Here is a 23048-nt window from a genome sequence, read left to right as displayed (position 1 = left end):
AGACATGGAGGTGGATGCTTTGTAATAGTTTGACTGCAAAGTAGAGCTATTGCAGCCACAGATAATGAGATTAATGAGTTGCTTCATCCACTTGGAGGTATTTCCTCTTTGAGATGTCACACAAACATCCGTCTTGCTCAGTTTACTGATATAATCCTGACGGGAACTCAAGATATTTCCTGTTGACACTGATTGCACTTAACATGGAAAAGTGAAAATGTGGAATTTCCAAGGATAACTAAACTGATTAAGTTACTCTGCAAGCACCCATACCCTCCACTTACAAGTATTTCTTAGGGAACCTCACTTCAGATATGATTTTTCAGCTTTTGAGTAAATGAAGGATGCTTTCTAATTGCTGAGACAAGCCCAAAGCCAAGCTCCATCACACCAGAGGCAGAGAGGGGGAGGACGTAGGGTTTCCATCACCATCTGTTGAGCTGTCCAGCATCCTAGCCCAAGCCCACTCATCTTTGTGCCTGTTCATTCAGGCCACTGGGAAGCAGGGCGCACTCAATAACTCTAAATCAATCAAGCTCCCTTGAGGAGGAAAAATTATGAATTATCAATCATATCAGGAAAAAAAAAAGTGCTACAGGACCAGATGGTCAAAGAACAATAGACACTGAAACTGAATGGTCAAGTTAAATAATCTCTAAAATGAATGAAAATCTTCACAATTTTACTCAGACATTATGTTTCTGAATGGAGTTACTCAGTGATGCCTTGCACGCTTGTGTGCGCAGCACCCTGGCAAGGATGTGTTGTTGCTCGTGTCCAGCTCCAGTCAGTGCTGCAGTGGATTAGTCAGCTGCATTTAATCAGAGGTAGAGCAGAGAAAGCACAGGACAGGAGCCTCCTGCAGTGTGCAGATCTTCAAGATGCAGCGCATCTACATGCAGAGCAATGAGCACTTTGAAGTTTTCACCACCGTCCTTGCTCCACAAGGTGAGTGGAATCGCCTCTGCAGTGCAACGTGATTTAACGTGTTATTATCAAGGTTGTTAGTGAGAGCAAGATCTGTTTTTTTTTTTTTGTCCTTACAATTTACTGAAGGATGCAGCTGCAGGGATGCTCACACATTCATGGGAGGAAATAAAAAGTGTTTTCATACATATTTGCAGTCATGATGCATGTTAAAGCGAACTGTTTTGCTGATTCATTTCCACTTTTGGTGATTAACAGGGAGGTATCGATACAGAGCAGAAGCTGAAAAGGCAAGTGCATGTTTCTTCTTCATATCATAAACAGACATGCATTAGAATACTTTAATGTATTCACTTATTTTGGCCTTTTGCAGAAATGTCTTCCATTAACTGAAAACTGATGGATATGAGTGTTTTTAATGTAAAGCCAACCATTTTTCTGCAGCTTCCTTACGAGTTTAGATAACTTAATTCTTTGGAAGATCATGAGCCTTGTCAAAAAGGAATAGATAATAAAGAATACACCAAGATTTAGTGTTTCTATTCAACTACACAGAAGATAATCTTTATGTTAACACCTAATCCTCCATATTCACATAGAGTTATGTGCCATCACCACCAGTGAGTTTCATTGATACAACAGAGGATACACAAGAAGCCTCACCCAATCTAAATTTAAAATTAAATTCAAAGTTGAATCTCAACATTTCTAACACACAATCCAGGGCATAAATGACTGCAGGGCTCTCTCTGTCCAGCAGATGGTGGCGGTGAGCGGCTACAGGCCCGAGTGGCCGGACGAGCTGGAGCTGTCTCCGGGCGACGTCATCCTGGTGCTGTCCAAGTACCAGGAGGAGCGGTGGTTCGGCCGGCTGCAGGGCGGCCAGCGGGGATACTTCCCCGCCTCATGCGTGATGGAGCTGGGCCAGGTGGGTTGGCTGCCCGAAGGGGCTCAGTTATGCAGCATGAGAAGACTAATGTTCACAGGTGTACTGCCCTGTTAGTTCTTCCTGCTCAAACACACCACTCTCCTGACTGAATGGTCATAACATCATGTGTCTGTGTGAGAGTCCACAGGCTCTGATTGGAGAAACAATAAGAAAAAACTGATAATTTCATAATTTGTCAGAAATTGTTAAAGGGGAACTTTATTTATTTATTTATTTATTTATTTATTTATTCAGCACAGTATAAAAAAACAGAACAAGTAACATACAAATGTAAAAGAGAGATTGGTAATGTGCTAGGCTGAGGCAAAAGCCCAAGGGGCTTATACGAGGCCTCTACCTATGTTAAATATAGCAAAAGATTGTACAAAGATTTAAAATATGCAGAATACATGATTGCAGCCTAAAAACAAAATCAAAGCAAATAAACAGCAGCATGAATAGAATACATGGTATACCTATGATTAAAGAAAAAATAACAAATCTAGAAATATCATTAGGTAATCTGATCAATTAAATGTTTCCTGAGCTTATGTTTAAAATTATTGAATGAAGTAGAGGTAGATACATAGATATGTATGCTGTATGCATGTATGCATGTATGCTGTATACCATAACTGGGCACCTCTGTATCTGATGGAGAACTGACACAAACCAGTACGGAACTTCTGGAGATTTAAATGATTGGCCTGTCTTGTATTAAAATGGTGCATATCACTGTTGAACTGAAAAAAATCTTTACATGGCAAAGAAAATGAAACTGGCAGGAACAATACTTTGAAAATAAAATTGCAGGTTTGATATGTATTTAACTTAAAGATGGGTAAAATATTGAGTTGTTTGAAAAGAGGGGCAGAATGAGCAGACCAATTACTGTGTGTGGCAATCCTGCAACTTCACCCACTTCACCCTGCAGAATAAAGTCCACGATATTACTGCTTTTGCTACTTTTATTTTAAGCTACCTTTCCCCTTTGCATTAAATTTATTCAATATATGCTGAACCTTTCTTTAAAATTACAGATGCACCTCTTTTTAAATAATTTCTGTGTTAATATGACCTACAGCACCATCAGATTTCTGTGTAAACCCTCAAAGTGGATAAAGTGAACTCAGATAAAAACGTGAGACAAATATATTCGAGCAGCACATTAGTTATTGAGGAAATCATCTATTACTGATTCATGTGTGACAAAAGTATGTGATCCTTTATCTTTGGAGCAGTTATAAATGCAACTAAACATTTCTGGTAACTGTAGATCAGTCTTACTACGACATCAGCTCTGAGGATTTTTACCCTTCTTTCCTGAACAAAACAGCTTAAAATCCACGATGTTGGTGAATTTACCAACATGAAATGGATATTTTCACCACCATGTTTCAGACTTAGAATAAAATAATTGAATATTTGGCTTGTTAACCGTCTTTTTTTTGGTCCTTTGCCCAAAAAATGTTTTAGAACGTTTTCTGGTTTGTCCAGGTGATCTTAAATGAAGTACGGAGAGGCCCAGTGTTCCTTTTGGAGAATGCAAGGAGACTTTCTCCTTGCATTCTGGCCATGCACACCATTGTTGGACTCGTGAACATTGACATCAGACGATGTGAGAGAGGTCTGCAGCTGCTTACAAATGACACTGGGTTCCTTTGTGACCCTGCTGATTATATCATGTTCTTGGCACGATTTTCCTTGGTCGACCACTCCTGGGAAGGGTAACAATGCTCCTGAGTTTCCTCCATTTGTCTGACTGAGGATTACAAAGGTCCAAACGCTTATGAGATGGTTTTGTAACCTTCTCCAGTTGATGAGCATCAACTTTTTTTTTTTTAGAGCAGAAAGGTCCTTTCTTGTACCTTGATACACTATTGCAAAAATGTTGAATATTAAAAAAAATACAACAATCATTTTTACAAAATGTTCACGTATTCTCTCAGTTCCAGGGACTGTAGTATTGAAGATTTTCCTTAATGAATAAAGACAATATTTTTGGTATAATTAGTTTTTCTACTTTTTTGATTGAATTTATCATGATTTTGCGACTCCTGCAGAAACCTTTTTTTTTAATCTTTTGCTGGTTTTTGCTTTGTGGCATCATGTTTGTATCTAAGCTGTATAAGCTACTATTGGAGGATATTTTGGGACCTATGTTTTTTTCTTGGTAGTGTTTTTGGTTAAAATTATAGCTGAAGTTAGTCTCTTAGATGAGAAGCAGCCCCAAATATGACTCATTTCAGGATGTCTAACTGTTGGCATGATACACGATTCGCAGAAGTGTTCACCTTTTCTTTTGAGGACAATAATTCCAGTGATCCAGAACATATGGAAGGGGACTTCATCAGAGAAATAATAACTTTTCCCCAGAGTTTCAGTCTGTTCAGTAGATTTTTTTTAAGAGAGAAGTGGCTTCTTTGCTGCTCTTCTTGAGTCAGAGCCATTGTCTAAAAGATTTTGCATCATTGCGAATACAGATGCATTCACACCCGGCAGCTGCCACACACCATTCCTTAGCTGAATCCTTGCAAGGAACCAGTTCTGTGGCTTCCTCAGCTCTCTGAGCTCTTGATGCGTTCTTCTCTACACCTGCATCTTTGTCTTTGAAGTAAATGATAATACAGACAATAGTTCTTTCTGGTAGAATATTTTTAGCAGCTATGTCCATCCATGCAGGACCATTTTGATGAAAGATAATATGGTATTTCTTTTATGGTATTCATCTGGGGAGGTTGTGGATCATTGGGTAAGTTGTTGTCCTTCAGAAGACTTGTGGATTGATCTTGAGCCCTGTTTTGTGTCAAGGTGACAGGAAATTCCAAGAAACTCCAGCTTTTTTTTTTAATAGAGCACTATATGGAGGTAAGTGTTGCAGCGTGAGTGTGTTTGTGTGAACATATACACCAGAAACACAACATAAAGTGCTTTGTAGACCCTGTACCTGAACGTTGTATCATCTCCAGCACAAGCAAACAATCCTTTGACTGCCCTCCTTTTGTGACAGTCAGTCTGTTCTTATTATTCAATCAGAATAACAGAGTGGTTTCAGCTGACTTGTACTCGTTGTTAATTAGTAATTACCCCTGTGATGATCATTGGATAGCAAATTAGCTTGTTATGTTGCACCGAGGTCAAGATACAGCCCAAAATGGATTTTTACGATGTTTTGATGCCAGTTGGGCTGTTTGGAATACATCTGTTCACAATAATCTAGAAACAATGTTAATCAAATCCATAGAGACTGAAGCAGAATCAAACAGAATTTGTATCTGCATCAAAACTAACCAAAGACTTTGGCCACAATTCTAGATGTCATAAGTAATAGACAGGCTTCTTGGAAAAAGAGTTAACATAAAGTTTGAGAGAGCTTTAATCCTTAAGCGGAGTAGCAGATATCTGTCTTCTCCTGGTATCCATGAAATAAATACAAAAATCACAGTGAAATCAGTGAGATCTAAGAGAAGCAGAAGGAAATATGAGCAGACAGACACAGCCTCAGATGGATTGTGCAGGCTATTCCAGGACATCAAAGGGACGTTAATACTCAAACACATCATTTCTGCATTCTCAGGCAAATCCAAAAGCCCTCCACAGGAGGACCGCGGACGGGAACAGTAAACCCATCAGATATGTAAAGTAAGTGTAAACCAAAACAACAGCCATGCCAAAAGTGACGTGTCCCCCTCGACAAGCCTGCACACCACGGACACACACTCAGCATCCAGCAGATGTTCCCCATCCCATCCCACTGCTCTCCGCCCAGCACCCCTGAACAGGTGGCCCCTCTCATCCCTCATTAGATAACAAAGCATACTGATTACCAAGCCCCCCCTGCCAAACACACACATACATGTGCATGCAAGCCAATCCCCTTTTCCTGCATCTCATTAGAGTAATTGCTGAGTTCAATATAATGTGTTGCTTTTTATCTGAGGAATGATTTTCAAAAAATTAATTAAAATGCTCAGAGACTTAATATTGAAGATATCAAACATGTATAAATAATAGATTAGATCAGATTAGATTAGATTGTCCCTCAGTGGGGAAATTATAATAGGAGACCCAAGGCTGAAGATGCCTGATGACTGAGGGGAGCTGCACATAAAACTTCAAAACCTGCCACAAAATGTACTTTCGCACACACAAGTTCACAAATAAACAAATAAACAAACACCCCGCAGCTCTCCTCACAGCTCCGTCCCTGTCTTTTATGCCACCAGCGGAATTTAGGTCATAAGGAATAAACAGGGCCTTTGTGTTTGTTATTTCCTCTTTGTCCCCCAGTGGACACATTCTGCAGGCACTGAGGAGGGGGAGCAGAGGAGGAGGAGGAGGAGGTGGCGGAGGAGCAGCAGGAGGGGTGGGGCTGGACGGGGGCCAGGTTGGACGAGAGGGCCCCTTCCTGGTGCGGAGGCCCCAGATCCCTCCACCCCAGCCCGTGGCCTCTCACCCTCAGATGCACAGATCTCCAAGTTTGCTCTGCAGGATCTTGTCCAAGTGCCGGAAAAAGAGTGAATGCCACGGAGCCACCAATAAGGCCTTCGAAGGCGACTAAGAAGCTTTTTTTTTTTTTGTCCTGGGTGGCTGAGCAGAGTTCATTTTGTTGGGGCTACGTTGGGGGTTTGATGGCTTAGCAGATGAGCTTGTAAAATATGCAAATTTAAGTATCAACTGTACCAATATCCTGATGTGGGCGCTTACTTGTGCTACACCAGGTTGCTGTTGATTTTCTTACTTTTAAGAGGAAAGCAAGAAGTTAAATTGCTAAATGTTAACCCACCCTATTAGTGATGTCACAGAGGTTGTTTTAATCATTACATCTGATGGACAATGCATGTTGTGACATCGCTCATGTGGGGGTTTGGTCCCAAAGGCAAACCTGACAGAAAGCTTGAAAGCTGAGCAGATGCTTAGTTTTTTCCCTTATTTTAGCAAGATATCAAATGCTAGACTTACTGTAAGCTTTTTAAAGTACAGTTTCTTGAATGCAACAGTATTAGTCGTTGGCACTGAAGGAGGCAGGAAGTTATTGTTCAATAAAATCAAGAGGTTTTCTGTCATATTATTGCTGTTTACTATAAGAAATGTATTTACTTTTGTCTCTATCATGTCATTTAAGTGTGTGACGGGCAAGTTATTCTGGTGATAATGATAAAACCAACAAAACCTTCCTGGCTTAAATTTCATTTTTAAATTTCAGTGGAAATTAATTAATCCTTGGATGGAAAAAGCAAACAAACTCTGAGGCGTAATTGATGCTCGCCAAAAGGAACCAGGATTGTGCAAGTTGTCCCGGCAACACCAAAGCAGCTCTCAGGAGTCGCAGGAGTCGTCTTCTGCAGCGCTTCTCAGCTGAGTGGCTGCGTCTCTGCAGGGTGGACTGTAGGTCACCTCCTCACAGCGGATCCAAACACAAACCTCAGTCCCAACCTTGGTCTTGATATCCATAGGAAAACCCTCCTCCCCCAACTGTTTGATATTCACTCTTGTGTAATCCTTTGTTATTAAGGCTGTAGGGGCCAGTCACTCGGGGGGCCAGCGTTTCAGAGACACCTCTCGTACAGGAAAGGGTGTAAATGTTACCCAGGGAGACAGGTTCGCTGGTCCTCCGAGCGTTCTGACTCACAGGAAGAACATTTCAGTGAGACCTGGCTGTCGCTTTCACCGCCCAACTCAAGCATGTGGCTTTCACTTCACTGATGAGATTTACAGAAGATCGGAAATCTCTGAATCTGTAAAGCTTGATTGTTGTTATTTTCAAAGGGTTATTTAAGCATTATAGTGTTACGCAGGGTGGAGATTCTTCCTTTCAAATTTCAGGAAGTGATCAACTGCTAGCTTCTCCAAATGTGGCAAATCCGAGTCAAATGTGAATCCAGAGCTGCCTCACAGAGGCTGACACATGCAGCAGTGGAAACACTGACCTACTTAAGGGTGGAGGGGCCAGGATCCAATTTTAAAACTTACTCACACACACACACACACAGACACGCACACACACTTTTCAGGGCTCTGGACTCTCCCGCCTAAAAGCTCCTATCCCTGCTGGGTTCTGTTCAGGATCTTTGGGGAGGGTGGGGGCGGGGAGAGAGGGAGGGTGGGGTGGGTGCAGGAGGGGTACCGGGGTGCCTGCCAGATGACTGCTCCGTCAGCCCTATAATGGGTTGCCATCTGCTGTCTAGCATACACAAAGGCAAGCAGTATGTGTGTGTGTACGAGTTCAGGCGCTTGCTCACGAGAGTGAGCTCGGTGGAAGGATGGCCGAGGAGATTTTTATCGTACTGCCTGCACGCTCTGGTTCATGTCTTCAGTGAACAAGGTAGCCACAAACACGGGCACGTGTGCACAGCTTTGCCCCGCCCTTGTAGACTCAGCGCCGGGGAACATGCATGATTGCAGACTAGTGTAATGCTTATGTGAGACTTATCAAATAAATCCGACAGAAGCAACGAGGCTGTATGCGGTGAGCATGTGTCAATCTAAAACTTGCTTTCTCTAACTTTGCAAGCATACGGTTGAAAGGCTGCTGCTAATAATCAATTAAGAAGTAAATGGTTACTGACATCTTTCAACTCTACGTCTTGGTTGCCCAAGAACAAAAGGTGCTTATTGAAGAGGACAGATTGATTAAGTGGCCATGGCGTGCTTGTGGTGCCTGCGTGGTTATGTGTACATTGTTTGCATGCACACGCCCTGATGCTCTCTGGCATAAGGCACGTCCTCTCGTTCTTTGCCTCCCTCCATTTGAGGATGGGGGGGTGGGGGGTGTGGGGGCCATTGAGTGAATGGGCCTGTAAACCCCAACAGCCTTAAGGACAAAGGAGCCTGGGGGCATTAAGTCATGGGTGAGTGGGCCCCTTTAGGTCCAGCAGCTGACCCTGTGGAGAGACCTCTTGTTCTGGTGGAGGGGGCTCGTGTCCCTGGACCCGGGGCCAAGTTGACAGCGTGCCCAAGTATACATTTATGTATGACACACAGGAAAGTCAGCTGGAACCACATCAGTTATTATCAAAGCTAACCTTCACCTGCTTTTATGTCTCGCTCCACCTGGGGAGACAAAAAAAAAAGCAAAAAAAAAGCATCTTAGTTTCCGTTTTGGGAGGGAAAACGGAAACTAAGATGCTTTTTTTTTCTGCAAACAGCTTGGCAAGAACTCAAGACGTTGCCATGCCTGCTGCGAGCACGTCAGATAAACTGAAGGATCATAAGAAATCTTTATTACGTAGGAAACACCATGTACTCATTTGTAAAAGGAAACTTGGCAGAGGATAAAGGACAAGGGAACATGGAAACACAGGAAAGTCAAAAATCCAAAGAAGTCATGCAATCAATGCATTTATTTATTTTTCAAAATTAAGTACACGGTTACAAAGACAGCTGGCAGGATTTCTATGGTACCTGGGTTATGACTTCAACAGAAAATGCTATATAAAACAGCACAAGTGCTACATATGTGGTAATGTTTGTAAATGAGAGTATCTTGTGTATTGCTCATGCATAACTACAGTAGTATATGACAGCTGCTACTATCCTGTATATGTACTTAATTAGCCCCAAACCTATGATGTTACATGGCCAAGTGTTTACACACAAACAAACTGGACTTAACACATGGAATGTAAAAACACAAGTCAAACCAACAAACAGAACAAAGGTCTCAAATATATACAGATTAGAAACATTTCTAGCCATTGGATTCAAACATACACGACTCGTACGGATATTAGTCGACTGTCTGTACCGTATACTCCTGATCTTTCCATTTGATCCCTCTGACAAGATTCCCTTCTTATTCCCACTCAAAGGCTTAATGCAGGATGATCCAGATTGTGACTAATACTGGATCTACTAAAGCAGATAATACCAGACAACTACTTAGAGCTGTAGTGCAGATTAGAGAAAGTTTGTTTAAGGTTGGTCAAAGTGTCATGAATCAGGCTATCAACATGGAAGACAGTGCAAAATATTTAATCTTCCGTCACACTCAAATTCATCCGTATTTACATTGTACTGGAAGTGTTTGACTCCGACTGAGTGCCGGATACAAGATGAGCAGGTGAGGATTTGGGGTCTTGTTTTAAGGGAGTTTCAGCAGGATACTATAGGAGACACCGGCCGCTGCAAATAACGATGTGTTTTTACAGAGCCGTCAGTCTAAAAAGCTTATTGCGAGGTTTTTACATAGTGTATTTTAAAGACGCGGTTCTGCAGCCAAACAGGATAAATGAACTTAAAAAAAAAAAGAAACTCAAGCAGCATGATCTTCATGTCAGAATTCAAATTGCTCATCTGAAACACAACAAGCACTCACAAACACACGCACACACACATACATCATGAAAAATGAAAAAAAAAAATATTTTAATTTAAACAATGGGTCAAAAGTGCAATAGGTCTATGATTAGAGGTCGGAGATGACGTTCTGCTACCTTACGCTGAAGAACACACTTATATCCTACGAATAAAAATCGTATCTACATGTTACAATCACACAAACAACTACTAAATGAACTTTTCCTAGATGTTGCATGATCAGGATATCAGAAATTTAATGGCAAATTAGTGGCAGTGCATGTTGTTCTAACTTGGACAAATGAAGAACATCTGATGAAAAGTCCTGGTTTTAATGGAGAAAAGACAATAAAATTCTTTAATAATTTCTATTAAATGGTTTCCTTCTTAAAGAAATAAATAAATTAGTAGACATTAAATAAATAAAACCTACAGCCTTCAGATACAACCAAACGCTCTGTGTTGTGATAGGAAAACTTGTCAGTATCAACCGTCCAAAACATCTGACCAGTAATTTTTTTTTCTCTCTTTAGCGATTGCTTTAGAGCAAAGAGAGTTTTTAGGCAGTCTTGTCAGAAAAGTTAAACTTAAAAAAAGTTTAAAAAAAAAAAAAAAAAAAAAAGACTCACTGTGTCCGATTTATATTAATATCTAAGCTTTAGAGCAGTCAAAAAAAATAAATAAATCAAATTAAAACAACTATTAAGATACCCTTCCACTTTTGAGGTTCTATCACATGTACATTGCAATGAAATACATTCAACGGATGTCTCCATGGACTCGGAACGGAAACGCTGTGTTGTAACACCATCGCTAGTGCTATCCAGTTTGCCCTTAAAAAACAAAAACACTGCTCCACTCCCAGCAGCGGAGTCAAGTCAGTAGTGCAATACTGACGGCGTCTTATTTCCATCCACAAAACTTCATTACACCTCGGATAAACATTCTCAGTAAAACAACACTGCTGTCACATCAAAAAAAAAAAAAATCAAAAAAACATACACAGCTGCATTGTGGTCCTGTAATATAAACTAATGTTATATTCTGTTTTGTCTCATGGAGTGATAGTAAAAGTACATGGGTGTCAGTAAAAAGACGTAAATGCAACATGTGTGATTTTATCGGGTAACAGCAATGTTCACCAAAACAAGCTGAAGGATATACATAATGAGTAGTGCTACATCTTAAACAACTCTGTCATTTGAACAATATATTAACAATATAACACTCAGAAGCCACCACTGCTTTATACACACTACTAATACGGCTCCCGCAGGTTAGCTCAGCGGTCGCGTTCGGTGCACAAATGTAATGCAGCTGAGCTGTGAGTGTTCAAAATGAAAAAAAAACTCTAGAAAAGTGTTGAAAAATAACACCAGGAGCCATGCCTCTAAGTGCACGTCTTCAGCAGTGGGTTTCATATTGAAATAAATTCACCTGATTGTCTCTTACTGGAGCTTTTTGCTGTTGGACATTTGTAGAGCTGCTTGTGCAGCTGGCGGGACGACCTTAAAGCACGAGCGCCCTTGAGGTGGAGCCGGAGGAAGGGTAGGGATTCAGGTACTGCCGAGCCTGCTCCGTCATGATCAGCTGGTCTTCAGTCTTCCCATAAACCACTGCTTCCCACTCACTCACCTGCAGAGAAGGTGAACTGTAGTTACTGAGACCTGTTGTGCTTTTTCGTTTTAAAGATGACACACTGAGTTGCATATGGGAAGAGCGTTTCCAACATTTTTCCACGCAGGCTCATTGGGTTCGACGTACCTGGGGCGTGTCGAGCTTTGCTGCTTTATGAGAGGATGAGAGCTTCTTCATCCGGCGGCTTGTAAAGTCGTTAGGATGAATGTGCACCCCTAAAGAGAACTCCTCTTCCTCAGAAGTCAAAGTGCAACTGCCTTCTTCTTGCTCCGTGATCGGGGTGACCATTGAAGGGCTTGTGAGTAGACTTTCCTCCGACACCTGCAGGGGACATTTAAGTGAACGATTTATTTTAGGAATTTCTTTCAAACGCAATAGTGAACTATTTAAAATACATATATATACGGTTAAAATAACGTTATATCAAATTAACCCTAGCTTAGAGGTTTTTCCACACCAGTATTTAGTTGTAAATTGCTGCTGTTCTGTTTTAAAAAGCTCATACAGATAATAAGTTGAAAATATTTTAAAGTCATTTTGAAAAATACAGTGATTTTGAGTTAAATGTTACCAAAATGTTTGCAAAAGGAAGTAGGAAGAAGGTCATTTTTAGAAAAAGTCTCCCCTTCCTTTATCACTTTGTAAATGTTTGCCATCTATGGAAACCAGGTGTTGGAGTTTTAAAAGTAATAAACAAGTTCTTTTTCTGTTCTTTCTGAATAAATGATTTCGGCCACTTGATAGTTCAGCTTTTCCAGCCATTAAAATGTTTTATAAAAGACTGCCTTTAGTTCCATTCAGCACATGGATTATTTTACAAGAGTCATGTAAAATATCAAAAAATGTGGTTTACCATTGTCTTGCTTAAATGAGTAAAACCTTCCCTTAAATGGTTTTAAGGTTGGAGCATATGTTGCTCCAACTCCTGTATGTGTACAAACATTAATGGTACTGTCAAAGGCCAGGTTTAAAGTGAATTGAAGTGAATTTGAGGGAAGATATCTGAAACGCTGTTTCATTGACCGAAAACTTGGAGGAAGAGAACATCATATGCCTTCACCAAGGAAGAGTTGAAAAATTGAGAAAAGTGTTCTCACGTCAGCTTAGGCCATGATGTATTCTCCAGGAGCAGAAATGGCTGATCAACCACATGATCACATGACCGGTCATGTGACTGGCCATGTGAGTGTGTGGGTAACAGATATGTGGTGTATTTTTATCTTCCTTCTTTAAAAACAGCAAAAACAGTGCATTTTATGCAATATTGAGAAAGTCTTTCTAAATTTTGCCAATTCTATCAACTCGATAATTAAAAAACAACTAAAAACAATTTCTTAAAACTATATAAATATGATTAATTTTAATTGTAATAAAACAGTAAAACTTGATTAAACTCATGCAACAGATATACAAGTTCCTGTGCCATGTACACTAATGAGCTAATGTGGAGTAGGGACTTGAGGCGTTGCCATGGTGACTTACCTGTGCATTATTGAGCTGCTCTTGGAAGAGTTGGACATCGAGGCTTTCTTTGTCCCAAGGGTCTAGCACAAGAGACTTGCGCACTTTTCGAGCTGGCCCATCCATCTAAATGTACAAGTCCAAGATTGGTTTTCAGAATTAGATAAACTACAGATTTGCCCTGTGTCAATGTGAAATAACTGTAAAAATGTACTCAGATCATTTTCTATAGAGAACATAGAGCAGCTGCACAGCTGGATTAATACATACATTATGTTTCCATGCTCTAAGCTCTGAGTGGAGATCTATTTTGTTGAAGATGTCTGTTCCAGTCTCCCGCTTTAGGACTTCTCGAATGTCCTCTTCTAGAAACGCCAAAGGCTGTGGCTGCAAAACAGTATGATAAATATACACACAAGACCACGTGGTCATATGGTCAAGTGTTTTCTAAATTAAGACAAAAAGAAAAGTAACCTCTTTACCTCCATCTTAAGTGGCCCGTGCATCTTCTCCTGGGCAGCTAACGCATTTTTGAAGGGAGTTGGCGTCCTTGGCGTTGTGACATTCTTGTGAAACTTCGGGGTCCTGGAACTGCACAGTTGTTTATGTCAGTACATTACATTACTCCAAACTACGTGATTTTCTTGCTCACAGTTAACTGATTTGTTATACCCATCATTCTCCTTCTGGTGCTTAGGCGTGTTGTCTTTGTGGAGGGGCGTGTTGAGGAGGCACCTCTGACCACACAGAGGAGTAGAGGTGAGGGTGGGATCGTCCAGATTCAGATGCTCTGCCCCGGATATGTTGCAGAACTGGGAAGGCAGACAAGCACGGCGTATTAGCTTCATCACCAATACAACATCATTACTGTAACTAAGACGGCATAGTTGCCCTCAGTTAGGGTTATGGTGCTTAAAAGAGAACAAAAAATGTAATTTACACGTGAAGGAGTAAAGGGGAGGGACTTCATAGGTGACTTCTTGGGTGAGTTTGTGATGTTTTCCAGGAAAGAAGAACAAGTCCTATCACACAAAGGCTCCCCTCTTTCTCTTCTCTTTCTCCTCCCAGTGGAAGCCTGGATGGATTTGGATGAGGGGATGGGTGTCAGGGAGGAGACTCCTCCCAGTCCAAATGGCGCACAGTTCCTGTCATGGCCCGAGTTGACCGCGTAGCCCAACGGATTGTAAATGGTGCTCTCTTGCAGGTTTGTGGTGTAGCCGGCCTGGCTGTGCCTGGGAGGGGTGGCTACCTCTGATATATCAAAACTGGCCACTTCGCTCCATGCAGAAGGGTCCTGCAGGGCAAAAGACATCTACAGTAGATCTTAAATATGTTCTTGACATGTGATCAACAAGTTCACACTAGTTTAGGTCTTTTGTTACTCACTGAATCAATGAGATCCATGGTTTCTGCAAACTCTGGTATGGTCTGCAGGCTGGAGAACACGGCACTGGTTTCTACAGCCAGGAACTTGCTTGGGGACACAGGAAGTTGTGCTTGAGGCCCTACTGGGATCTCAGGACCTCTCCATGGTCCTCTCTCCACCTGCTCCTCCACGCTGCTGCTATTTGTTGTCAAAGTGTCATCCGACAAACTGTCTGACCAAGCTGGGTACGGCTCCACGCTCTGAGGGACATGAGAGCAAAAACATTGGTGAGATGAGGTGGATTGATGAGTAAAAGAGTGGCCTGAGAGTGGTAGAGATGAAGTAAAATGTAATATTAATGTTTATTTGCTTCATCTTTCATATTACCTGGGGCTACTTTGTAAAACACCGGTGACACAATATTTAGGGCTGAGCGATATATGATATGACCAAAAGTCATATCTCGATAGAGAGTTTTCCTTTTCTAGCTGAATGGCGATACTCGATATATATCGATATTTTTTCTGTGCCATAATTGGGGTTTCCCCCAAAGCATTATAGCATAGCATCTCTGTTAGCTTCATTTTTTTCTGAGGCAAACCCTTAAAAAAACAGTCAGTTTTAATACAAAGCCTCGTGCCAAATGTCACACAGGTTCCTTTATTAACAGAGGTCTGCACAATATCAAAATGTATAAAACAAATGAAATAAACGTAAACTGCCTGCATATATAGAATAAAAATGCTTCTTGAATAAAATAAAACAAATATCCCTTTCCTGCATAACAATTAAATTAAAATACACTGTGCGATTAATACAGTGTAGACAGTAACAGGCAGACTTTTCCACTGAGGTTGACAGTTGTGCAAATAACAAAACATTTGTGCAAATCTCAAATAAAACATTCAAGTCAATTTGTCACAAAATAAGCTAAATCAAAATCATAAAAAAAAAAAAAAAAAGATTTAATCGATATAAACGATATTGTCTCGTACCATATCGCGTTTGAAAATATATCGATATATATTAAAATCTCGATATATCGCCCAGCCCTAACAATACTACACAAACACATCAGGAGGTCACTAGTCCCTGATCATGAAGAATGGGGATATAAATGAATGCAAGGAATGAGGTGAGAAAAGCATGTTACTGGGGACAGATTATTACACCGAGACAGAATGATGGGTTGATATCAAGCCGTTTGCTGAATGAAAGAATGGCTGGCGGGGGGGTTGGGGTGGGGGTTGTGAGGGGTACGGCTTCATGTTTGAAGCTGCAGTCAGTGCAGGAGGTGGGATGACTAGATGACTACCAAGCACAGTTTCAGGCCAGAAAGTAGTTACTATAGCAACACCACAGCAAATCAGACTACAGGTACGCATAATTGTGCACCATTCTTTTCTGATGTGTATACACTGTAAAAAGTCAGTCAATTATTGTTTTTTTTTTTTTTATATATTATTATAACTTCAATCAAATCAGACAAAACTATGGGCAAGAAAATGTATGATTTTACTGTATTTCTAACTTTGATTTAGCTTGAGTTTGTGCTCAATGAAAGAATATATTTTAGAGTAAAATTAGCCTTTTTACAGTGTATGAAACATACTCAAGCTATGCTCACTAACACACATTTAGAGTGTGTTCTTACACGTGAACCTCTGCACTGCACTTGTCGTTGGACTTCACTCTCTGCTGACATAAGCAGCAGCTCAAGCTCCTTAATTCTTTGCTCTCTGTCAGGATCATCAAGGCAGGGTAGCTGAAATAAACAGAACGTCAGGGAGAAAAAGGTTGAGAGGAAAAGAGGAAAGGAATGAGTTAGGAGAGTTAAGATAATCACGAAAAGGAGACAAACAAACAAACAAAATTTACACACAATTATTGTTTAATGTTAGGTGAAAATAACAGGACAGTCAAGTGTTTGATTTGCTTGATTTGTCCAGAGTTAGCAATCACAAGCATAACTGCAGAAAGATCAGAAAATACAGACTGTGACAAGTTTCCACACTTACATGCACAGAAACGCAAAGACAAAAACTCACTGATAGGAAGCTGGAACTTTCAGGAAGACTGTCAATCATGTGTCCGCTTTGAGGACCAAACGCATAACCAGCCATCTGCAGCACAGCGTCACAAAGGTAAAACTCAGAGAGGAAAACAACCAGAACAATTCAGAAAGTGTGAAGAGTTGTCCGAACAAGGACCTGGTTAGATCCTGTCTCATGGAGAGGACTGCCGTCATGGTCTGCTGGAGCTGGAAGACATGGCCTGTTTTGACGTCTCTTCACGCTGTTAGAAGAGCTGAAAGTCTTGCAGCCATCTTGCAAGTAACCCTCGTGCTCCACCTTTCTCCTCATGGTTGAATTCCAGTGGTTCTTGATGGAGTTGTCTGTCCTGTTGGGGAGAGGTTTAACATTTGTAAGCATACCTGCTTCACCAGTCTTGACCGTAGGGGTGGGCAAAAATATCGATATGGCAATATATCGCGATACTTTTCCAGCCGATTCAATATCGATATTCAAAATTTGAATATCGATTTTTTTTTTTTTTTTATCCACGATCTTTTTCCCATTATATCACCCAGTGCTCCTACCTAAGTGACAGTCCTGGGCATTGCCACTCTCTACCAACCCTGGGAGGGCCCTGCACTGAGCTCAGGTTTTATTTCACGTTTTATTTCATTTTATAATTTATTTTTTATATAACACAATTGCCTGTCCTTAAAATAATGGACAGAGGTTTATTTATTTATGGATTTATATCTATACTGACTAATCACTGTGCCTGTCCTTGGTTTTAGTACCCATCTTTCTTGTGTTTATTATCATTTGCCACATAATTAAAGCAACCTCATACTAAATTTAATGTTAATTTCATATGATGTAAATAATATGAAAAACATATATAAATATGTTGTAACTTTAGCTTGTATAGTTATAATAAAACATTGTTTTGACTCAGTTTGTCCCATGAATTGTCACTATAATCTGATGAACGTGCAACTCAGATTTTAAGATCCATCACTATCATCTGATGTACACAACTTGGATTTTAAGATGTGTAATGCATTTTTAAATTTTTCGGTGAACTATGTAGAATATAATAATCGGGATATCGCATAATCGGGATATCGCAATGTGTATCGTATCGTGGCTCAAGTATCGTGATGCGTATCGTATCGTGAGGTCCTTCCCAATACCCACCCCTACTTGACCGGAAGCAGAAGTACAAGTGTGGTTTTTCCATTACCGTCCAGGGAGAAGCTTGGAGATCTCTGCCCAGCGGTTTCCGAGGCGTTTGTGGGCTTCGTAGATGATTCGGTCTTCCTCCTGGGTCCATGACGACTTCTTCACCTCTGGATTCAGGTGGTTGTGCCACCTTTCACGGCACTGCTTTCCAATCCTTCCCTGAAGGTGCTTTGCAATTACTGACCAGCGCTTGGGGCCGTACTTGCGTACCAGGTCGATCACCTGAACAAATACAAACATGGAGTTAGTTAAAGTTAATAGGATGGTTATTTCAGCCCATGCACTGATGCATATTCTACTTCCATTCAAACTGCAGACTTGTGTGAGAGTCTCTCATACTTTAAGCAGCAACAGTGTTCAGGAGGCTTTGAGTGTGGCAGCAGAGCTTGTTTTGGCTGTTTCAGTCAAGGCTGAAAAATGTGGTGAAGTCATTGTTGGCAGGCCAAGTTATTAATGATATCTCACTGTTTCTGTATGGATGCCAAATTCAAAGCAATGACACATCATTCCTGACATTGCTAAGCAATAGCGATGCGTTTAAGGAATACAGTGCTCATTCAAGAGCTTATTGAGTCTGTCTAAGAGAGGGCTGGGCGTTAAACTACTGACTTGGAAAGTCTGCGTTTTATTAGGGATGACATAGTGGAGTATTACTTCTACAGAAACGGATGAAGGGGGAAGAAAAAAAGGAAAGCTAAAAGAGAAGAAAAGGTCTGAAGCGGGAAGAAAGCTGCCACATGTTAATCTGAGGGTAAAAGATACACTGATTATTGAGGCATTTCTATTTGTATTATGAGCTTTCACAGAGACCAAACAAGGACAGCTCTGCCGGTTCCAGAGCTTTCCTCTTTCTTCTCTATCGTTTTCCTCTTTAGTCACTCCTCTTTCTGTCCAGTGCAGGAACTCCCAGCTCGTCTTACCTTTTGATCCTCCTCTTTTGTCCAGGGTCCTTTCACCAACTCTGGATTGAGCACCTTCTGCCAGCGGTGCTGACACTGACCATCTGTCCTCCCCTGTGATAGAGACACACAAAGTGCAACACCTCATTACACCACAGACCACCACCCGCTACAATGACTTCTGACAGCCATAAATAAATGTGACCTTCAAGTAAAAGCACTCCCAACTGAGCAGTGAGGCATGATTAAGATTATACTCTTGAATAGAAGAAACAATTGGTTTTATCACATTTATACACATACACATTAAATACTTACTTGGAAAAAACTAGCAATTGATTTCCAGGATTCAGTTCCATGCTGCTCAACAAGCTTTTTCAGCTTTTCATCCTTAAAAGATGAGAACAGAAGGGGGAAACAGAAAGAGGGGGCAAATAAAATGTAAGGTTTCTGCAGAAGTTCCAACATTGGGGTTAATTTGAACTGTTGGCAATTATAAGCATCTATTAAGATTCCCATCATCATTTGAAGCACAATTATTATGGAATTACTTGAAAATGGAAGGAAATACACAATTCATAACATGCATTACAAGGTATCAACTATAAATTTCCAGTCCAGATCCCATGCACATCTATGATAAATACATACCTCGTCTCTTGACCATTTTACTTTGCACAGTGTCTTTTTATCTTTGCCTTTCTCCTTACTCTCTGGATCTGTGGAGAGCAGCTCTTCATCCTCATCAATGCTAAAAACACACAGGGAAAATGAATGTAAAGGGAGTAAAGCAAAATTCGATTTCAATACAAAGTCTATTAATAAAATCTCTGTTTGGAAGTTTTGTAGTAATCTTCATATGCAAATTATATTACACATAAACATTTGACAACATCGCTCATTTGATGATTTATCCCCTCATACCAACATAATGTTATCCAATTTTACATGTACCTATTTAAAACCAATGCTTGGGAATGATATTTGTGATGTCGAGGTAAAGGGTCTTCGCTGAGAAGTGGATAAAGTTGAACTCACTCTGGTAATCTTAAATCTAAAAGGGTTCACTGTTAAACAGTATTCTATCATAAAACAAGCTTGAAAGGATCAAATGAAACTTGGATGTATCATGTCAGGTAATGGCTACTCTTTCGATATAAAACATGAGAAAAAATTAAAGTAAAGAAAAAACAAAAACATATAGATGAAAATTAAAATATGCTTCCACTTTAGCAAGACTTAAAGGAATCAAAGTTGGAAAATGCTGCTAATTATCCAATATAAATAATCTGATTTGACAATAAATATAAATAAAGAAACCACTGAAAATGAATTACTCTTGTCACAAAACATTGGCAGTAATTACTGCTTTACAACACTGAGAGGACAATTTTAACCCCAAAGCCTGTCCCAAGAGCTGCTTACACACTGCAGGCCTTTACAAATCCCACACAAAAACAAGCAAACTACTGCTTTTCCTCATTTCAGCCATCACAGTGTCCATGAAATGTGTTCTTCAGAGTGGAAACTTGAATATGGCAATTGAATTTAAGTGTGGCCTGATTTCCTCACTAGAGCAAAGAGAAACTGGACCCAGTGTGGACCTGTGGCTGAGCAGGAGGAGGGGCAGAAGGTGACTGGAGGGAAAGGGCTGATCCCATATGAACAGACTCTTTCATTTACAGAAGTGTACGTGTGTGCGTGTGTGTTGATGAGATGGAAGAGGTGCATGTGCTGGGTTGTGGTCAGGGGAATTCAAAAGCCCTAAACGTCCAGTTGTTAAAGAAAAAAAGACGAAGGGGGGAAAAAAGCCATGCTTACATAACCACCTGGCATTTAGAGTATTATGTTAGTCATTCATTAATAAACTAAAAACCTAATGAATGTAATAAAACATTTCAGCCAAATGTCTCAGAATGTCACGGTGTACGACATTAATATGTAGTTGTAAGATACATGATAGGTCAAAACCAGGAGCTGTTCTCAGAGCAAAACTAAAAAAAAGGGATTTGTGGTGAAAATAAGCAAGAGTTTTCATATAGAAGGAAAAAAAACATAAATAATGGCATGAAACAGCATCTTGGTGTGATCTAGGGCCTAAACAGACCATAATTATAGTTTGGGATTTCTTGCTTTGTCAAACAACAGCCCAAAACACAATGATCTACCAATCTGCAAAATTAATCAGTGGCAACCAGGAAATGTTTTGCATTTTGCTTCATAAATGACAAATCAGGGACTGACTATAACATTTTTACGAATCAATTTATCATTTCAATATTGTATTCCTTATTAATCTGACATTTAATATTAATTATAACAGTTAACAGTATTTAGTGGCAAATCTTATTTTTTTGTGTAGCTGTTGCTGAACTATGTATGCATTGGTTTTGTGTGTTAACTGGGGTGTCTTTTGACTCAGCAGGTTTGACAAAGGGCTTTGGGGAATCTAGGTACTTTTTGAACTGGCTTTCAGTTTTCTTTCTGGAGCAAGGGGTTAAAATAAGACATAATCGCAAACAAATGTATTATATAAACATAGCACTCATTGTTTTTTGTTCTGACGTGGCTTTTTATCTTGTTCCATTTCAGTGTTTATTCAAAGAAAATAATCTTAGTAGTAAAAAAAGTTATGCATGTTGACGCTAATCTTGCAAACCCTTGCAATTGGATCTTTCTGTTACAAAACTGTAATCTGACAATGCATAAATCACCCCTCCATGCAATAAGAAAAAAGTATGCTGCATCAGTTCTTGTATATATATTTATTGCAACTTAGGCTCAAAACGGCCATTATCATGCACAAAATAAGTTTCTAAATTAAAAACGTGTATTATTCATTCTCATTATCGGGTTACTATGTTACTACATAGTTGTTAAAAGTGGTCGTCAATAACGACCTTTCATAAAGCTCTTAACTGGGACATGTTAGAATATAACTGAGCAGGTGCATATGCATACATGCATATAGCCCTGATACTAAACTGAAATCAAGTTATTATTGTGTAAGTCAATAACAGAAAGGCTATGAATTGAAACAGATGGCAGGTGAGCTGCATAATGACACATGACTATTATGATGCTTCACCTACCTGCGTGATTTCACGGTGTCCATAACAGCCGGTAGGACGAGTGAACTTCTTCAAAGACAAACCTGTGTTGGGCAGCTCTCTAAAATTACACATTAAGGTATGTCTATCCATAAGAAATCGTTATGAGTTATTGCCGGTTTCTTCTGGGACACGGTAGCCAGGGAGCTAACTTATCGCAGATTCATAACATTACTGTCTGAGTAAAAGCCGTCGTCAGTGCAGATAACATCTTCACAGATAAAGATGCAAACACGTCCTCTTCCGTTGCCTGTCTCTAACTAAACACTGTTGTTACATAAAATCCGACATGAGTTGAGGAGCTCAGGTATAAGTTACAGTGTCCGTCGCTGGGACTGTTTTTGTCATAATAGTCACCTTCTGTACTCCTGTCGCGTTATGAGTTTTGTCCATCCCGCCGATTCTCGCGCCCAGCCCTCTGCGCAGGCGGCCTCGTCTCTGATTGGCTAAGCGAAAAAAGGGGCGTCGCCCTAAAGATAAAATTCCACATCTGATTGGTCGGAGTACCCAGAGGCTTGTCTTTCATTGGTTGAAATTTTGAAGAGGCGGGTCTTAAATTAGACCAGCGCAATATGCTGCAGAATGGCTCTTTCATAAAACGGGTGCTGCGGGGATATTTGGGAATGATTTAGGGCGGTTTCATCGGGCCTCCAAACACATCGAGGCTTTCGTGACATCATGTTTTAATGACAGCATAAGACTTTCTATTACTCTGAATCAATTTCCCTTCCGGGATTAATAAAGTATTGTGAATTGAATTGAAGTTAATTGAATTGAATTAAAATTGAATTGAATGTAACCTCTATCAGCTTTCTCATTGCATTATGAGTTTGTGTTACAGTTACACGGGTCATTCTTCAAGATACTACTTTTCACGGATAGAAAGATAGAACAGAGAACACATCTACATTAGACTTAACCATATCACTGTGCCGTTTTAGGATTTGTACTCCTTAAGTGTTGATGGTATGGAGCATTATTGCCCAGAAATAAATATAAAATACATTTTATAATATATTTAACTTAGCTAATAAAATAATAGTGGGGTTAAGGTATAAAAACACTAATAGAGGTTTCACTCTACTTTGATAGGGGGACAATCTGGGGACTTTGTTTTGCTGCCATCTTGTGGACAAAAGTTAACATCTGCACATTGGTAATTGGTTA

General features: G+C 40.2%; 2 protein-coding genes across 4 annotated transcripts; one reads left to right on the top strand and one right to left on the bottom strand.

The window, feature by feature from the left end:
- The first annotated feature begins 826 nt into the window (after positions 1 to 826).
- LOC133423556 (uncharacterized) lies at positions 827 to 7018 on the top strand. The gene is made up of 5 exons (XM_061713772.1): positions 827 to 948; positions 1186 to 1217; positions 1688 to 1855; positions 5433 to 5497; positions 6146 to 7018. Exons 1-5 carry the CDS (start codon positions 882 to 884, stop codon positions 6414 to 6416), a joined length of 603 nt encoding a protein of 200 aa, XP_061569756.1. The 5' UTR covers positions 827 to 881; the 3' UTR covers positions 6417 to 7018.
- A 2182-nt stretch (positions 7019 to 9200) lies between these two features.
- On the bottom strand, positions 9201 to 22238 carry mybl1 (v-myb avian myeloblastosis viral oncogene homolog-like 1). 3 transcript variants are annotated; one of them, XM_061713711.1, is made up of 16 exons: positions 21864 to 22238; positions 19423 to 19522; positions 19090 to 19161; positions 18793 to 18885; positions 17874 to 18094; positions 16829 to 17018; positions 16667 to 16741; positions 16273 to 16383; positions 14639 to 14878; positions 14193 to 14564; positions 13925 to 14064; positions 13735 to 13843; positions 13523 to 13639; positions 13274 to 13378; positions 11918 to 12112; positions 9201 to 11788 (listed from the first exon to the last, which is right to left on the bottom strand). In XM_061713711.1, the coding sequence occupies exons 1-16, from the start codon at positions 21884 to 21886 to the stop codon at positions 11663 to 11665; spliced, it is 2289 nt and encodes a 762-aa protein (XP_061569695.1). In that variant the 5' UTR covers positions 21887 to 22238; the 3' UTR covers positions 9201 to 11662. The 3 variants fall into 3 exon arrangements, with proteins under 3 accessions (XP_061569695.1, XP_061569696.1, XP_061569697.1); XM_061713712.1 differs by having other exon boundaries at positions 14193 to 14546; XM_061713713.1 differs by lacking the exon at positions 16273 to 16383.
- Positions 22239 to 23048: the final 810 nt, after the last annotated feature.

Source organism: Cololabis saira, chromosome 22 (genome assembly GCF_033807715.1).
Source record: "Cololabis saira isolate AMF1-May2022 chromosome 22, fColSai1.1, whole genome shotgun sequence".
Lineage (NCBI taxonomy): Eukaryota > Metazoa > Chordata > Actinopteri > Beloniformes > Belonidae > Cololabis > Cololabis saira.
This window is presented reverse-complemented; position numbering and strand designations above follow the sequence as displayed.

What these genes read in the sequence shown, in the direction of transcription:
- LOC133423556 (XM_061713772.1), top strand. Translation starts at nt 882, where the DNA reads ATGCAGCGCATCTACATGCAGAGCAATGAGCACTTTGAAGTTTTCACC. An exon ending in CACCGTCCTTGCTCCACAAG is followed by an intron (nt 949 to 1,185) that starts GTGAGTGGAATC and finishes GGTGATTAACAG; the next exon opens with GGAGGTATCGATACAGAGCA. An exon ending in AAACCCATCAGATATGTAAA is followed by an intron (nt 5,498 to 6,145) that starts GTAAGTGTAAAC and finishes TTTGTCCCCCAG; the next exon opens with TGGACACATTCTGCAGGCAC.
- mybl1 (XM_061713711.1), bottom strand. Translation starts at nt 21,886, where the DNA reads ATGGACACCGTGAAATCACGCAG. An exon ending in TCCAAGCTTCTCCCTGGACG is followed by an intron (nt 17,019 to 17,873) that starts GTAATGGAAAAA and finishes TCTCCCCAACAG; the next exon opens with GACAGACAACTCCATCAAGA. An exon ending in TCCCCTTTACTCCTTCACGT is followed by an intron (nt 14,065 to 14,192) that starts GTAAATTACATT and finishes CTGCCTTCCCAG; the next exon opens with TTCTGCAACATATCCGGGGC.